The 13,055-nt window shown below is 37.5% G+C and overlaps 1 protein-coding gene across 1 annotated transcript in view; it reads left to right on the top strand.

Moving 5' to 3' along the window:
• LOC134674794 (luciferin 4-monooxygenase-like) overlaps window positions 1-13,055 on the top strand; it is a 29,631-nt gene that overhangs the window by 6,489 nt on the left and 10,087 nt on the right. Inside the window, exon 5 of the mRNA XM_063532933.1 lies at window positions 2,053-2,196. Within this exon, the coding sequence (XP_063389003.1) occupies window positions 2,053-2,196 (144 nt within the window). The remainder of the gene's footprint in view (window positions 1-2,052; window positions 2,197-13,055) is intronic.

The following is a 13,055-nucleotide window of genomic DNA, read 5'->3' as shown; positions in this document are numbered from 1 at the left end:
AATTTTGATTTTATTGATATCAGTGTATGGCTTGAGACGTCATCTTTAATGTTGTAGTACATTCCTTTATCGTCCGACTTTTGGTTTGGTTGCAAAACCCAAATAATCGAATATTTTTTTACGTAATTTTTATTATTTTGTAAATTTTTCTTAAACTGTTGCATATTTTGATACACTTTGTATGAATAAAATATAGTTTATTTAATTGGCTTTCATTTAATACCCCACACGTGTATGTGCTATGCATAATTTGGGTGCAGTATGCAATATTCGCAACGAAGCGGGAGTCATTTTGATGACGTCATTCCGCTGAAGTAGATGGCCGGCGCCGCCGTCTCCCGGCAGTTTTGGAGACCCAATGCCATGCCCAACAACATACTAAAAGTTGGTAGCGGTTTCCGGCTCTGAACTATCTCTGCGACCGTTTCCCATAAGGCATGGCACTAAATAGAAATTGCAAGAACTAAATAGAAATTGCAAAAGTCAATTTGTTCCTATTAGGGCCACTTGCACCATCCCACTATCCCGAGGCTAAGCGGTTAAATTGTTAACCCAGTGTCAAATTGTACTGGTAACCATAGTAATTCCAGGTTTAACCGGTTAACCCCGGGTTAGTGAATGGTGCAAGTGGCCCTTAGTTGACTCTCCTTGTCCCCGGATTGTGTAAGTTTATTTTTGTAATTCTAAGTGAATTTTTGTTATCCTTTTCTCTCAGTGAATGATATCGTGTAAATATTTAAAACTTTGTTTATTGTAAAATAATTACCGAACTATGAATTAAACGTAGGTAGTAAGGTCCAAATGTGCTTAGAAATGTTAAATTAGTATTGTTTTTTACAGATTTAATCTGTTATTTGGCTAGTGTAAAACATTGCCGCACCGAAAACCCCGATGTATGTAAATAACATAAAACTAAAATTCATTTAGAACATAAATATTTGTGCCAAAAGGTCCTCACTCGGTGTACCTACCCTAGGACACCCAACGTGATGCGAATTTTTAATGAGGCTTGGTAAAAGACTAAAGCTAAAACTAGAACTAAAACTAATTAGGGGGCAGAACCAAAACATTCATCAGTGAATAAAAGTGAGAACAAAGAAACCTAAAAAAAAACACGGTGCTATACTGGCTACCTGAGCTTTATTAGATTTTATCTGAGCATAATTGTAGTTTTTAACTTTGAAGCGAAATCGAGGTCCAGGGAGGTCTGAGAAATCTTTTATTTTGTACTTTTACCGGTCTATAATTTCAACGTACAGTAACATTTACGATGAGAGTAAGTGAAATACAAATATATTGTTTTAGTAGAAAACATTTAGCCAGTAAAGAGCGTCCATCGCCGCCATCTTACGGCTCCTCTACACGATGGGCCAACGCCGGCCACTCCAAGGGACGCATTTATGCGTTAGAGGGAGTAAATTATATTGCTATCTCATTCTACCGCATGGTTGCGTCCGTTGGAGTGGCCGGCGTTGGCCCATCGTGTAGAGGAGCCATTAGAATCTATAAACCATGCCCAAGCGCTGCGTATGCGTTTCTAGTGTTGCCACCACTCCTTGTCATAGGGAGAGGCGACCGTCAAAAAACCGCTAAAGGCCCCAGTACACAGTGGTGAAGGATGGGCCATGCCACGCCCTGGCCATTGTGTACAGGGGGCTATGGTATACAATGGCGGACGACGGCCGCCAGTTGTCAGCCGTGGTGGGCAATCGGGGAGTTGACGGTTTTTTGGCACACTTCAAAAGAATCGTGGCCTGTGGTGTTCACACAGTCGCCATTGTTTGTTTAGTTTCTTGAATTATTGACCGCTTGGTTAATGTTGATAGCCCAAAATGTCATTGTCGTAGAGCAATGAAGAGACTTCACTCTAACAGTTTATAGATTTATATCAATCAGAGGCTGCAATAGGTATTGATTTTAATTTTTTGTGCACCATTGTGTGAACATCTACGTGATATAGGCCTACTGTTGCGCATTGCAAAGCATGGCTTGGCATGGACCATCCTTGACCACTGTGTACTGGAGCCTTAACAATTGATTTGTTTTTTTAAGGGTCGCTACTTTCAATACTGACGAAGTGTACTGCTGGCTTGTCAGCACAAGTGGAAGCACCGGACAGCCAAAAATAGTGGCACTCGCACACCCACACTTGATTCTGATGACAGAGTTCTATAGGTATAAGGAACCTAAAAATGGGTGAGATACGTTAGAAATACTAATGCAGAATTAGAAAAGATTACTTAGGAGACTTATATATCTCCCTTTATTAAGCTATTATAGAGAATAGATACTTTTAACCCTTAGTCTGATACGCTGGTTTTGATGCTGACTGCACCTTTAGTCTGTTTCTTTAGGTATATTTAAATAAAAGTAAACAAAATACACCCTCTTTAAGCCAGTTGAGATATTGAACACATTACATAATTAAATAATGTAGGTTTAGGTGAGGTATGCCCGGGGAAAATTTTCAGATTCTGTCAAATTACCCCATTTCACACACAAGCACGCGTCACGCACACTACTTCACTTTACCGGGACAGGTCAGTGACCCATCCTGTTTTTTTTAAGATGCAAATGAGAGTATTTTGAGTTTTTTCTTAACCACTAGCCTCCTTTGAGGAAGAGAAACTCTAAAAAAGTTCCATTGAAAGAAGGAAGACAAAACAATATATTTTATCTTGTTCTCCTTGTCTGTTCATGTCACATGTGACGTACTTAAATGTAAATTAACTAAATAATCGAATTCATTAGATACTCGAACTAAATAAACCGAATAAATACAGAAGTCGTCAAATGAAAAACGTTATTTAGGTACTACTCTAATCAATAGGGCTTTCGATAAGGCACAAATCAATTCAATGACAATTTCATTAAAATCATATGTGTATTCCGATGATGTTATTATTATATAACTTACCTTAGCTTAGCTTCAGTTTGTATATATTTAGTTATACTACCTAGCTACTAAGAAAAAATTGCATGCTTCTTCAAGTGAAATGTAGGGGAGAGCGGGGACAAAAGTAACTGCGGGTGGAAAGTAACTATTGCTCTGTAGGTTTATCTAATAGACAAAATACCACTCCGCTGCTATTAAGTGATAGACAGTGGTGCCCCCTTCACTCAGTCAGCGCATTCAGTCGAAACGGTCGCCACGTGCTATTAGGTTGTGTGAGAGGACGCATCGTGATTTTTCGAATCTAAAGTACGTTTTTTGACTTTTAGTTATTTGATGTTTATGTTGTATTAAAATTCATACATTTTCTGAATATTTGCATATCCGGGGTAGAGTGGCATTGTTTGGCTCCCAGTCTCTATGGTGGCGGGGAGCCGGGAGACGGACAGTCATAACAAGCCGTTGAATGGCGGCGCCTCAGATTTAACGGTGGCTTGAGGTTGAGTGGCGCGGCCAATTTAGAAAAATATACGTCTAGTGGCGTGGCCTCCATGGGTGGTCATCGCGAATTTGGCGTGTGTTAGAAATATGACCATTTCTTTAAAAATATGTATGAATGATATTAATTATGTATCATTGAATTCAGCATAAAATGGCTTATTTGATTGTATACCAATGAATTTCATTATATTTATGTGAATTATGCTGGACTTGATCAAATCTCATAATACCAATTTTTTTTTCATGTATAAAAATACGTATAATTAGGAAATAAAACAATTGATTGTAGAAAAAGCAGCCTTTATGACAAAACATTACATTTAACACGATTCACACAGTTTATTTCACTTTTTATCACTGCGTATTCCATTTGTATACCTTTGTAAGGACAATGTTTTTAGCAAATAAATTTCTGGTTTCTAAATGTTCGCGGCTCGAGAGTCGGGTTCCGTAACTCAAAAAGAAAAAACGGAACCCTTATAGGATCACTCGTGCGTCTGTCTATCCGTTTGTCACAGCCAATTTGCTCCAAAACTACTGGACCAATTAAGTTGAAATTTGGTATACATATGGAAGTCTGCTACCCAAAGACGGACATGTAATATAAACAAATGAATTTTAAGTATAGGCGGCTATTTTAAGGGGAATATGAGTAAATTAGAAAACCAAGTTTTGCAAACCATATCGTGTTACATAATAAAAGGGCTTATTTTGAGGATCTATATATTTTTTTTATAATTTTATATGAAACAGTTTAAAAGTTATTTAAGAAAATAGGCAAAAAATGACCGTCCCCCCCTCCCTCTTATCTCCGATAAAATTGGGTCTAAAATTTTGAAAAAAAATACACAACCTTCTACCTCTAGATGACAGGAAAACCTATTAGAAATCTAGAGTCCAGCGTGAGTCGGACTTAAGAAAAAAAACGCGGTTGGGCTGTTTTAGGGACACAGCCGCAATTGTTTACGTGAAACTGAAACGTGGTGCGGACAGCTAGTGCGAAGGTCGATGGCCAAGCTCTGCGTTGGGCCGAAGGCCTGAAGCATCCGAGAGAGCCCATACAACCATTTCCAGTCGCCGTTACGACGCGGTGTAGACACATCTTGTGTCGACACCGTCTGTTTCGGTCACAATTCCAGTCGCAGAGTCGTCGCCGTGTCGACACAGTTACCAGAAATGGGGAAGGGTCGACACATGACACAAAGTGACATAAAGTGTGGTCGCCGTGTGCACACATTGTTTCGAGTTTGCGACTACTTTATGCCAATATCATTCGTTCATTTTGTTCCTGTCAAATGGAAACTGTCAGATGGAAAAATTGTTAAATAAAAATAAGTGACATTAATACGCCATCTCTAAAACGGATTACAAGACGTAATTATATATTGTTTGCATTTATATTACAATAGGACTAAAATTATAATGGGGAATTAAACTGCTCGAGTGATTTGATAAACTAAGTGTAATATAATCAACGCGCCACCACATTGTTTTAGTTTAGCCGGAAATGAAATTGTTTACTTCTCAGTGCCTGTGTTCATAACCATATTATTTGATGCATTTTTAGTACTTCGATGCGTATACTATACTTAAATAACAGAAATAACGCTTTACATACTACGAAACTTGTTAATTATGATGTATAAATATGGTTTAAGGCTGAGAAATATTGCAGTCACAAAGTAGTCGCAAATGTTTCGACTTTGTGTCGACTCTGTGTAGACACATGACACGCGCTGTCAAAAGTAATAACAAAGTTACTGGATTTGCAAAATGGCTCCTTGTGTTCATTTGTTTTCAGATATTCTCAAAGTGTAAAAATGCCGTGGTCAGAGATGGGACTTAATAGATTAACTGTTTATTCGACTAATTAATGGAATAAAAAAAGTTCATCCTCAAATTTTAATCGCAATTAGTTTAGTCGACCTATAGATAGAAATTGAATTAATCTGAATATTAATCGAATAAATCTCGGTTGGAAGTTGACAGGGGGCCATTTTTGTACGTAAAAATAATAGAATAATAGAAATGTCTTGCATGCAGCTGGTAGCCAAACACTTTGTCATAAAAGTCGAGATGGGTGTCGTTTTATACGTTTTAGGGGGCCCCAATTTTGAAAATGATCACCATTTTGGAATCCAAAATGGCGGCCATGCACTATGTCATAAGAGTCGTCATGGATGTCGTTTTATAGGTTTTAGGGGGCCCTGATTTCGAAAATGATGACCATTTTGGAATCCAAAATGGCGGCCATGCAATATGTCATAAAAGTCGTCATGGCTGTCGTTTTATAGGTTTTAGGGAGCGCAGATTTCGAAAATAATAACTATTTTGGAATCCAATATGGCGGCCATGCACTATGTTAAAAGTCGACATGGATGTCGTTGTATTGGTCATGGTCATCATTTTCGAAATCTGCTCTTCCTAACACCTATAAATCAACATCTATGACGGCTTATATGAAAAAGTGCACGGCAGACATCTTGGAATCCAAAATGGTCATCATTTTCGAATTCTGCACTCCCTAAAACCTATAAAACGATATCCATGACAACTTTTATGACAAAGTGCACGGCACACATCTTGGATTCCAAACTGGTCATCATTTTCGAAATCGGCACTTCCTAAAACCTATAAGATTATATTCATGACGACTTTTATGACAAAATACGTAGCCGCCATCTTGGATTATAAAATGATCATCGTTTTCGAATTCTGCACTCCCTAAAACCTATAAATCGACATCCGTGACGACGCAAGTTATCTTTATTTTCAGATCTAACAAATTGCTACAGAATACAAAGGACAAAAAAAGAAGCGAGGAGGTAATGAAACAAGCAAAAATACAGATGATTCCTCGACGCAATTGGATGCTTCTTAAATTGTGTCCAGATTTTTTTGTCATAAAAGTTTTTATTTTTCACATATTACTCTCACAAGTTCCGTGATATTTCGACCTTGTAATTTTTTAAGTAAATGTTTTTGTTTATCTATGAGAATCTCACTAGAATAATATAATCAAGGTATGTTTATATTTGATGATTGAAATAGTAACGCGAAAAAAAAAATATATTTGTGTCTTATATTCCTGCCGAAGACTTTTATTTTTCCTATTCCTTATACACAAGTTTGGCCAAGTAATAAGAATTTAGGGCTCTCAATTTTATTTTGACTTCTACAACAGTAAAGCTACGAGGCCATGTTTGGTATCGTTTTCGTATAAATTCGCAGTACCAAATTTAGTTATGGTATCACATTGACACCATTCCAAAGTAAAAACATATAAACTTATTAAAATACTTTCTTTTAAACTCCTCTTCACGCTTAAACTGCTGAACAGTTTTAATTTAAATTAAGTACACATATATTTTGAGTCCCGAGACAGGACATAATAAGTTATCTCAAAAATCATCCTTTAAAGGTGTGAAATGAGGTGTAGGGGGGAATTCAGAATTGACTTCTTGAAGTTAATACTGTTTAAGTTTAGGTTTGAAGTCATGTTTTTTTATCATTTTTAACTAAATCAAAGATGTAGCCCATCCCAAATTTCATATAAATCGGTTCAGCGGTTATTGATTTCCCGTACAAATTTCCACGCCACTTTTCACACCTTCAAAAGATGATTTTGGTTATAAGATCTATCCTATGTCCTGTTCCGGGACGCAAACTATTTCTATACCAAATTTCAACGAAATCGGTTCAGCGGTTAAGCGTCAAAAGGAGTTTTAAAAAAACCGGCCAAGTGCGAGTCGGACCCGCGTGTTAAGGGTTCCGTACATTAAGTCCGACTCGCGCTTGACTGCACATTTCTAATAGGTTTTCCTGTCATCTATAGGTAAAGAACTATTTTGTGTATTCAGACGGACAGACATACAGACGCACGAGTGATCCTATAAGTTTTTTGCTTTTGAGGTACGGAACCCTAAAAAGATTTTTTTTAATTTTGTGGAATGGTGTCAATGTGATACCTTAAATGGATTCAGCAACCCAGATTTATACAAAAACGATACCATACACGGCCTAGCACCTTCACTGATGTAGATATATGAAGATAAAATTGAGAGCCCTAAATAAACTTTCAAGAGCGGATATCTCAAAAACTATTCAACATATCGAAAAAATTGACTGAATAAACTTGTAACAAAACTTAAACTTGTGGAAATTAACTTTCATTTTGTATAAATGGCCATGTCGCTAAGATGCATAGTTTCCGAGATATAATCGATAAACCGGAAAATGGGACCTTCAAACAAAGCCCCCTCTCTTCCTCCCGCTCAAGGGCTACGGCCGGGGACTTTTGATATGTTCACCTCCTAACTTGCCCAAACCAAGTTACAGAGTCAAAAATTGTGTACCGAGCATTTCCCTCTACAACTTTTTGGAGCATTCGTTGGCTGACCTAAGTAGCTTATTGCATTTCTTTAAAAACTTTTCTGTAAAAGGTTGACGGGTGTTGGGTGTTTATATGGTTTTGGTCAATTATTATCATTTGCATCGCCCATGATGACTTACTAGAATTACTTACGAGCACACGAGACACTAATAGTAGTTTGTCAAACCTTGGTTTTCAAGAGGTATTTTATATTGACATTTGCTGTCACAAATTTGCTGTCAGATTTAGTCGCAAACCGCACGCAAAGTGCACACAAATGTGTCGACACCTTGTTATGGAAAAGTGTACACACGGCGACGACACTTTGTTTCGAAACAATTCTAGACATATTGTGTGGACTCTGTTACGACACATCTGACATTTAGTTACCACTTTGATGATTCTGCGACTGGAATGGTTATATGGGAGGTGCACCTCCACGCAAGGTCGAAGCATGAGCTTTAGGAGGTTAGTGCTCAAACAGAACAAATAATTGGTTTAAGTACGAGTAGCTAAGTGAGAAGGCTGAACTGCCGTATATCGCGACCATTGAATTTCGCAAATTGCGGGGATTTTTCTTTTACACCAATGAAACCGTAGGTAATTAGAGTGACAGAGAGAAATGCCAGCAATTTGCGAACTTCGATTGCCGCGGTTATAGCCCTGTTATCTTGAATTAACAGAGATACGCCTAACAATGAAAAAAAATGTAGGCACTATGCTTAACATAATACTTGAACAAAAAAAAAATGGGTAACTAACTATCCTAAGATAGCCAGCCGTGTGTGGACGAATTGAATAAATAGTTGAATGTACTTAAGAACTTCGCTTTGCTCGCTCGTTCAAAAATGTGTGCAGTACTGAACCCTTGGGACGCGAGTTCGACTCACACTTGACCGGTTTTTATTTTGATTTGATATGTCATATTATATTGAATTACAGCCCACTGTGTCTTGTTACTTTTGACCCACAACGTGTTACTTTCTGCACGCCAACGGGGTCATTAGTAACAAAAGACGATTTTTTTAAAACAAAATACACAATTATAATGTTAGTCAAGACGTTAATGTACAGAACATGCACTGACGTTATATACGAGTATGACTACATTAAACTCATCAAAATAATAATGGTTAACCAGAAACTAAGGTCAAAGCACATAGTGTTACGTTTCTCCCCGCTCTACCCTACGCATCCAAAATTACTGTCCACCTATGTTCATCACTATATTTTTTGCAAATAAATATATCGTTATCTTTATCAATAAATAAAGTCCTGGCAGGGTGGAAATTTCATTTTGGCGGATTCTTTCTCTCTGCATCTGACTGTACCTACAGCTATTACGGCATTTTTTTGGTAAACTTACGGTTATATGTTCAGACTCTGAATCTCTATAGTTAATATTTAAGATATATGGACATATCGGTATCGGCATATTTAAGATATATGGTCCTTGAACTACGTCCAAAGAGAGGTATGGGAATGGGAACTGAGAATGACATCTCGCTTTGTGTGGTAGGGCACAGCACAGCGGATGTCATTCCAGATCTAGAGCAGAGCTCAACCTTACAGAAATCTGCAGCCAAATAACACTAGCACTAGACCCTACTCATAGTGTCCTTCCTGCCGGTGAGTATGGTTGCCAGTTATCAACGAGGGGTGCGGAGTGTTAGACTCGGCAACGCGCATGGAGTTGCAGGCATCCAAAGGCTACGAAGATTGCTTATCATCAGACGGGCCGTATGCTTGTTTGTCATCGACGAGGTATAAAATTAAATATGCACAGAATATCATTGAACGAAAAACTTTGTTTTATTTTATAGTAAATTAGTATTACACTCGATACATAGGCAATCACAAACCAGGCACCGCAGTGGTTTTGGGCTGTAAGCCTCGTAGGCCAGTATGTATAATGTATATCTCGGCCTCACAAGCCGCAAAAACTCGCTGAGGCTAGACCATAGCCGTTTATTTATTCTTGATTTCATGGAGGTTTGCAGAACAGCACGTAACCGCATTATACATCTATCTTAGACGGACCTCACAGCAACAAAATAGGTGTACCACTGCACGATTTTCAAGTAGTACACGAAATATTTACATAATGTTCCGTATTAATAGGTAATATTTGAAGATCAAAAGTTCTCTAACATAAATACAAGATCACAACATTGTCATCACAGTTCATTGACGTTGACGTACAAAAGTACGTCAAATAGGTATGCAATATTAATACCAGCATAATGAAAATTAATTCCAATCAATAAGTATGAGTCTTCAAACTTTTTTCATTCTAAGCCGGGTTTCAAGGAGCAAATTACTTAAATGATATTGGAATCGTATTGTTTTAAGATAGTTTACTGCGTTTTTCAACCATTATGCCCCAACAAATCAAATCTAAGATGAGACTCGAGCTCCATGTGATGATAATTATTTACCCTGTTTTTTTAAATACTATTTGTCTACTGGTATACTTTTTCGTATATGTATATGACTTAATGTCGAAATAAATGCGAAAACCAACTGTCATTTTAATTAAATTCGCGATACGTGTCCTTTGATCGGAGCCCAGCGGGCATCTGATCAAAGAAGTTGCGTGCACGGAACCGCTGATATCATATTTTCGAACTTATTTAGTGAATGTGAAATTAAAAAAAAAAGTAATCCTGGTAGTCGTTCAAGCATACAATTGCGCGTACATAGAAGCAGTTTTCATATTTCTATCTTTTGTGCACAAATTGTTACGAATCTTTAAAGTCCGTTTTAGACCTATGTTCGTGATCGTTTTCTATCGAGCAAAAGTCAAAAACTTAGGATTCTAATCCCTCCACTCACTAGAAAAAGCCCCCAAGTTTGCTAATTGAATGTATGGCAGCCGTATTGTGATCCAAAAAAGAGCTACGGCTTTTAAAAAACTCCGTTTTCTGAACTCACTGCACCTTAAAGTCCGGTGTTAAAATAATGTAGGTTAAGGTCGTTCAGTGACTGATCCCTTATTCGGTTTTGTAATTGTTCGGTTAATCAATAAATTATAACTACCCGAAAATTTACAAATTGTTTGTTTACTTTTATTTAAGGTGGTTCGCTTTTCATACAAAATTCAATCAAAGCTCATTAAGTAACTACACACTATTAGTACACAAATATTTCCGCATTTATCTTCTTTCGAATATTCGTTTGCGCGAAATTAACAGGAAAACAATGTTTCATACAGAAATCATGCAAAAATCATAGTTAACTTTTCATCAATTTTACGTATGTATGTGTCACAAATGTCGTGTACAGATACATTTGCGACGTTGCCATACCATTTCCGACGTTGCCGGGCTGACCACGGCTCGAATTTGGAGTGCCGTCATGTTTAGTGCAATTTTGTTGACACTGATATTTGACAGGTAGTTAATTGACCTAAGCGAGAAGTTCGTCAGCTTAGCTAAGAACTATCATGGCGTGTTATGCAAACAGTCGCTTTTTTGCTTGCAAACGGAAGATTCCCGGTTCGATCCCCAGTCATTGTATGCTGGAACATAACTTTTTGTATTTTTGTTACACCTAAATTTGGTATTGTTTTTTTATTTTTATTTAATTTTTCTTATTATCATAAATAGATTATTAAGTATGGGCTACACGTATTCTTTTATTTTTACAAAGATAATTAGAAATTATACTCTTCCTAATCTCTCTGATTTTTACAATCAGGACTTCCTCACTGCAATAAAAACCGGGCAAGTGCGAGTCGGACTCGCGCACGAAGGGTTCCGTGCCATAATGCAAAAAAAAAACAAAAAAAAGCAAAAAAAAAACGGTCACCCATCCAAGTACTGACCACTCCCGACGTTGCTTAACTTTGGTCAAAAATCACGTTTGTTGTATGGGAGCCCCATTCAAATCTTTATTTTATTCTGTTTTTAGTATTTGTTAATTGTTATAGCGGCAACAGAAATACATCATCTGTGAAAATTTCAATTGTCTAGCTATTACGGTTCGTGAGATACAGCCTGGTGACAGACGGACGGACGGACGGACGGACAGCGAAGTCTTAGTTATAGGGTCCCGTTTTACCCTTTGGGTACGGAACCCTAAAAAGAAGGGTATAAAATTTCCTGTGGTTAAAAATAATGGATTTTGTCTATGAATGAAAAACACAATTATTACTATAGTTTGTTTTTTTTAGCATTAGAAATAAGGTAAACAATCTTGACGTGTCTTTTAATTGAAAAACACATTTTAAAAATAAGTTACGGCAAATATGTAACAATTATAAATCTAATACGATCATTTATATTCTTCTGCTTTCATAAGTAATCGTTTTTAGGGTTCCGTACCCAAAGTGTAAAACGGGACCCTATTACTAAGACTTCGCTGTCCGTCCGTCCGTCCGTCCGTCCGTCTGTCACCAGGCTGTATCTCACGAACCGTGCTTAGACAGTTGAAATTTTCACAGATGATGTATTTCTGTTGCCGCTATAACAACAAATACTAAAAACAGAATAAAATAAATATCTAAATGGGGCTCCCATACAACAAACGTGATTTTTGACCAAAGTTAAGCAACGTCGGGAGGGGTCAGTACTTGGATGGGTGACCGTTTTCTTTTTGCTTTTTTTTGTTGTTTTTTTGCATTATGGTACGGAACCCTTCGTGCGCGAGTCCGACTCGCACTTGCCCGGTTTTTGATTTTTAAAAAACCTGATAACACTGAGTATGTGGGGGAAGCGCTGCTGGCCTAGCGGAAAGCAATTCGGAGGTCGCGGGTTCTAACCCCGGCTTGTACCAATGATTTTTCGAACTTTTGTACGAAATAGCATTTGATACCTACCTATTTATACACCGATACCTATTTTTCGGTGAAAGAAAACAATGTGAGGAAACCGGACTAATCCAAATAAGTTTACTCTCTGGGTTGGAAGGTCAGGGCAGTCGATTTCGTAAAAACTAGTGCGCATGCCAATTCTGGGATTAGTTGCCAAGCGGAGATTGAATATCTGGGAGACCGACCAAAGCTTACAAAACATAAAAACTCAAAAATGCGCGTTTTCTCATAGACCTAGCTAAGAGATCAAACCCCTTATAGCAAATTTCATCGAAATCGTTAGAGCCGTTTCTGATACCATCCAAATATATAAATAAATAATTATATTTCTAATAATTGCTCGTTTAAAGGTAAGATAACACAAAGGAGAAACAAAAAGAAATTACCTACTCGCACCAGTCTTGAACCCCAATCCTCTTGCACGTATTTCCACGAACATACCGTTACGCTATTGCAACATACTTACGTTGTGTGAA

This window comes from Cydia fagiglandana, chromosome 20 (assembly GCF_963556715.1).
Source record: "Cydia fagiglandana chromosome 20, ilCydFagi1.1, whole genome shotgun sequence".
Classification (NCBI taxonomy): domain Eukaryota; kingdom Metazoa; phylum Arthropoda; class Insecta; order Lepidoptera; family Tortricidae; genus Cydia; species Cydia fagiglandana.
This window is presented reverse-complemented; position numbering and strand designations above follow the sequence as displayed.